We start from the raw sequence: 5,541 nt of genomic DNA on the forward strand, positions 1-5,541 counted from the left end.
AGCCTGCCCCGCCCCGAGGCCTCTCTACCCCCTCCCCCAGAGGAAAAAAATTGGCGGCGGCCAATGGGAGGCCAGGAAGGCGCCTGACGTCCGCGAGCCGGCGGGCGGCGTTGCCTGGAGACCCCGACGGGGTCAGCGTACTGTCCCCTCCCCCGGCACGCCCGCCCAGCCGCTGCCGCGCTCTGGGGCTCTATATAGGGCGCGCGCTCGCGGGGCGCCGAGTTCCAGCAGTCCGCGAGCTGCCGTCGGCTCCGCGCGGGGGGGCGGGCCGGGTACCCCGGGGCGCGGAGGAGCAGTCTTTGCTTCTCTCTCCTTTCCCCCCCACTTCGCACTCCCGGGCACCCTCAAACCAGTCCACGCTGCTTCCCTCTCCCTCTCTTCTCGCCCCCCAGCAAACTTTCGGTCCCTTCCCCGCCCCTCGCCCGTTATTCGTCGTGGCTCGAGCCCGGCCGCGCGGCCCCGAGGGCTCCTCCGGACCTCCCTTCCTGCAGCTTCGACCATTACAGGATCCAGAAACATGTCGACCACACTTCTGTCCGCCTTCTACGATATCGACTTCTTGTGCAAGGTACGCGGGGGAGCAGGGAGGAAGGGAGACGGGCAAGCAGGAAGCCCTTAGAGTTTTCAGACTTTACCTCCTGTCCTCAGTTTTTGGGGGCCCTCTCCCTCCCCACTTTGACTTTTGGGCCCGGGAAAATCCCGAAGTTTGCAGGAGTGTGTGCTCGCGCCTTGTGGGCGGGGAGAAGGAGCAGGGAGGGAGGAAGGGCAGGAGGGAGCGGTTCTAGTTGTTTGGTTTCTCCGGAGCCGACCGCGGCCACGCTACCCAGGGCTTCCCGGACGGGTTTGCGCCGCCCAGGCCGGCGGCCCACGGGCTGAGGATCACATGTCGAAACCGAGCGCGGCCTGGGGTGGGAGGCCGGCTCCTCCCAACGCGAAGTTGATTCTTTTGCGCGCCTTTGGGTGGAGGGTAAGGGCCGAGTCGAAATCTGCAAAAAAGAAAAAGAATCAGAAGGCTGAAGTTGCCCTGCAGTTCGCCCCAATTCTTCCCTCCCTTTCCGTATTTCATTCCTTCCCCGCTCCCCTTCTTTTGGCAGACGGAGAAATCCCTGGCCAACCTCAATCTGAACATGCTGGACAAGAAGGCGGTGGGGACGCCCGTGGCCGCCGCCCCCAGCTCGGGCTTCACGCCGGGCTTCCTCCGACGGCACTCGGCCAGCAACCTGCACGCGCTCGCTCACCCCGCGCCTAGCCCCGGCAGCTGCTCACCCAAGTTCCCGGGCGCGGCTAACGGCAGCAGCTGCGGCAGCGGGGCGGCCGGCGGCCCGGCCTCCTACGGCACCCTCAAGGAGCCGTCGGGGGGCGGCGGCACGGCCCTGCTGAACAAGGAGAACAAGTTCCGGGACCGCTCGTTCAGCGAGAACGGAGAGCGCAGCCAGCACCTCCTGCACCTGCAGCAGCAGCAGAAGGGGGGCGGCGGCTCCCAGATCAACTCGACGCGCTACAAAACTGAGCTGTGCCGGCCCTTCGAGGAGAGCGGCACGTGCAAGTACGGCGAGAAGTGCCAGTTCGCGCACGGCTTCCACGAGCTGCGCAGCCTCACGCGGCACCCGAAGTACAAGACGGAGCTGTGCCGCACCTTCCACACCATCGGCTTCTGCCCCTACGGGCCGCGCTGCCACTTCATCCACAACGCCGAGGAGCGACGGCCCGCGCCGTCGGGGGCCGCCTCTGGGGACCTGCGCAGCTTTAGCGCGCGCGACGCGCTGCACCTGGGCTTCCCGCGGGAGCCCCGGCCCAAGCTGCACCACAGCCTCAGCTTCTCGGGCTTCCCCTCGGGCCACCACCAGCCCCCGGGGGGCCTCGAGTCGCCGCTGCTGCTCGACAGCCCCACGTCGCGCACGCCGCCGCCCCCCTCCTGCTCCTCGGCCTCGTCCTGCTCCTCGTCCGCGTCGTCCTGCTCGTCGGCCTCGGCGGCCTCCACGCCCTCGGGCGCCCCGACGTGCTGTGCCTCCGCGGCGGCGGCGGCGGCGGCCGCGCTGCTCTACGGCCCCGGGGGCGCCGAGGACCTGCTGGCGCCGGGCGCGCCGTGCGCCGCCTGCTCATCCGCCTCGTGCGCGAACAACGCCTTTGCCTTCGGCCCCGAGCTGAGCAGCCTCATCACGCCGCTTGCCATCCAGACCCACAACTTCGCCGCCGTGGCCGCCGCCGCCTACTACCGCAGCCAGCAGCAGCAGCAGCAGCCGCCGCCGCCGCAGCCGGGCCTGGCGCCCCCCGCGCAGCCCCCGGCGCCGCCCAGCGCGCCCCTCCCGCCCAGCGCCGCCGCGCCGCCCTCGCCGCCCTTCAGTTTCCAGCTGCCGCGCCGCCTGTCCGAGTCGCCCGTGTTCGACGCGCCGCCCAGCCCCCCGGACTCGCTGTCGGACCGCGACAGCTACTTGAGCGGCTCCTTGAGCTCGGGCAGCCTCAGCGGCTCCGAGTCCCCCAGCCTCGACCCCGGCCGCCGCCTGCCCATCTTCAGCCGGCTCTCCATCTCCGACGACTGAGGCAAGAGGGCGCCAGTGAGGAGGAAGGGAAGGCCGTTCTGGGGGTGTTGGAGGGGCCCCCCGCCGTCTCGCCCCTGCCAGGGACAGGGGGCACGGGAGTTGGGGGTGACATATAGGCCACAAGCAGACTGCAGGCCGGACTGAGCCCTTGGACTCGAACTTGTGTGCCGGGCGGGGCCCCCCACCCCTCTCCCCTTTCGGTTTCCTCTTGTTTTGTTTTTTTTATTATTATTTTTATTATTATTACGAAGTTTTTTTCTTGTTGAGCAAAAAAAAGCCAACGAACTCTTTGTATCGATGAACAAAATATTCACAACAGGGCAGTTGTGATGCGAATAGAACAAAAAAAAAACCAAACACTTAAACTTTTTTAGGTCTCCGACGAGTTTGGGACTTTAGGAAAAGTCAACCCAGCACCAGCAGCTACCAACCACCATTCCATATCTTCACTTGAAAAGCATTAGTTAACAGTCCAGATGTGGGAACGCTCATCTTGAGAGAAGTTGCAAATTGTCGTTTGTCTCAGACCAGTGTAAACAAAGCAGCCAGCCATCACCTTGCTAAACCTATAAGCTTTTAGAATCCAATATTCTGCCAAGAATATGCCTTAATAGTAGTTCTCTGATCCATAGGTTTTTTTTTTTTGAAAAAAAGTTATATGTCTGGAAAAAAAAAAACCCCTTGCATTCCAAAGTTTCATACTGGTTACTGGTTTCATTGCCACCACTCAGTGGGTGTTTAATTTAGAACCATTTTGTCTGCTCTTTCTGGAAGCCTTGGGCAGAGCTTAGTTTGTAATTGTTGGGAATAACTGCTGAATTTTTAGCTGTTTTGAGTTGATTCGCACCACTGCACCACAACTCAATATGAAAAAACTATTTAACTTATTTATTATCTTGTGAAAAGTATACATTGAAAATTTTGTTCATACTGTATTTATCAAGTATGATGAAAAGCAATAGATATATATTCTTTTATTATGTTAAATTATGATTGCCATTATTAATCGGCAAAATGTGGAGTGTATGTTCTTTTCACAGTAATATATGCCTTTTGTAACTTCACTTGGTTATTTTATTGTAAATGAGTAAAAAAAATCTTAATTTAAGAGATTGTATGTAATATTTATTTCATTAATTTCTTTCCTTGTTTACGTAAATTTTGAAAGATTGCATGATTTCTTTACAGAAATCTATCTTGATGCTGTGGAAGTAGTTTGAGGAATATCTTATGAGTTTTTTTAGAATGTATAATGGTTGTAGCCCATCCAACTTTAAAGAAAAAAAGTGACCACATACTTTGCAATCAGGCTTAATTGTGGCATGCTTTTCTCATTCCAACTTTATAAATTAGCAAAAATTGTTTTGTTTGCTTATTCCACCAGTTCTACTGTGACATATTCCACGTATAAAGACATGTAGCAATAATGGGGGGTAGTCTCAGTGCCTTTGGAAGGGCCAGAACTTGCCTTAAATCTTCCTCAACCAAATAAGTATTTTGTCTATTAGTGCTTGAGAGAATTTGAATGTAGGATGGGTTCAACTGCACAAAAGGAAAAGATTTTTACCACTTTTTTTATATAGCTATAAAGTGAAGAGTCCACCTCTTAGTGCTGAAATGGTATGTAGTACATGAATATGCCTTGTTTAATTACAGAAAATTCCAAAACTTGTACTATTTTTTTTTCCGTGTAGAAAGGCAGGATAGGATGCTTTCCTGGACAGCCGATGAATGAGCAGTAGCTTTAGTTTGTACGTAGGTACAGTTGGAGCACTATGTATGTATGTACTCTGGACTACTTTGACAGAAGTAGGTTTTTGAATGTAACAAGGTAAGTCAACTTGAGTTGTAATATATTTTGGGGAATCAGTTCACTACAAATTGTGACTGTAAACATTGTACTGTAAATGTTTTGTAGTTTTCCCCCAATAAAATTTTTGGGAAAAAAAAGGCATTCATGTGTAAGCTTTCTTTTTTCCAACAGGAATATCGAGCTTTCTAACTTCCTCCCACTTTGTCAGGCATCCTCCGGTCTCGGAGGGATTGGGGTCTGGGATTGAGAGAACTGGCAGAGCCAGAGTTGAGAAAAGCCTGCCTCTATGCATTTTATAGCAAGTTCTTTTCGCTAAAAGAAATTATTTGGACTGTCAAGGGCATTAGTGAGCTGTTCCCCTTGGTAATAAGATGCATCCCAGTGTTGGCTGACTGGCTGGTGGCAGGGCCTGGCTGGGAGGCCTGAAGGGGTGTGGCTCGCCTGTGAGTCACCATGTGGGTCACGTGTCTGCAGTGGCAGCTGAAGGTCCGGTTTTTTTTCCCTGGGACACCCAGGAAACAACTGCTTGGGTGGGGAAGGGAGGAGAGTGTTGCCAGCCCTGCAGGCCCTTTGAGTGCTGAACTGAGACAGGGTGGGGAGGTGTCAGGCCCAGCCTTTCCTGAGCCCAAGAACCAGGGTTCTGCCTCGACTTTGGAAAGCCTGGTTGTGTCCTTGTCTGGAGAGGAGGGAAAGGGAAGGAAGATTACACAGGTTAAACTTATATCTGGGTAATGTTTGTTTATGCGGACAGCTTCCTCTGGGAGTGAGCACACGTTATTTATGCAAAAGGATTAGTGTCTGTGCCTTAGGTGGACTGTAAGTGGCCAGAAAGCAAATTCAACCCAGGTCTCTAGAAAAAGAAAGGGAAAAACCCACCAATTTGTCTGCTGATTCTCACACAACTGAACAAAACGTTAGTAAGGCTTTTTTTCCTACAATTACTTTGAAAACTTAAAAATCAAGTTCATAAATCAATTCCTGTTTTTTCTTCTCCATCCTACTCCTTTTCCCACCCGCCACCCCAGTTCAGACGCTTTCTCCAAAGTAGCTAAGAGATTTAGCAATAGTTTTTCTTATCTAGAACAGCTGGGCTCTATCAACCAGTACTTGCATCCCCTCTCTGCCGAGCCTTAGCTGGGGTCTCCTGTGTCTCACACTGAGCCAGGCCGGGCGGGGCTGTCTGCCGAG

General features: G+C 54.4%; 1 protein-coding gene across 1 annotated transcript; it reads left to right on the forward strand.

The window, feature by feature from the left end:
* The first annotated feature begins 206 nt into the window (after positions 1-206).
* Positions 207-4,494, forward strand: ZFP36L2 (ZFP36 ring finger protein like 2). The gene is made up of 2 exons (XM_023619156.2): positions 207-568; positions 1,095-4,494. The coding sequence occupies exons 1-2, from the start codon at positions 518-520 to the stop codon at positions 2,538-2,540; spliced, it is 1,497 nt and encodes a 498-aa protein (XP_023474924.2). The 5' UTR covers positions 207-517; the 3' UTR covers positions 2,541-4,494.
* The last annotated feature ends 1,047 nt before the right edge of the window (positions 4,495-5,541 follow it).

Source organism: Equus caballus, chromosome 15 (assembly GCF_041296265.1).
Source record: "Equus caballus isolate H_3958 breed thoroughbred chromosome 15, TB-T2T, whole genome shotgun sequence".
NCBI classification, from domain to species: Eukaryota; Metazoa; Chordata; class Mammalia; order Perissodactyla; family Equidae; genus Equus; species Equus caballus.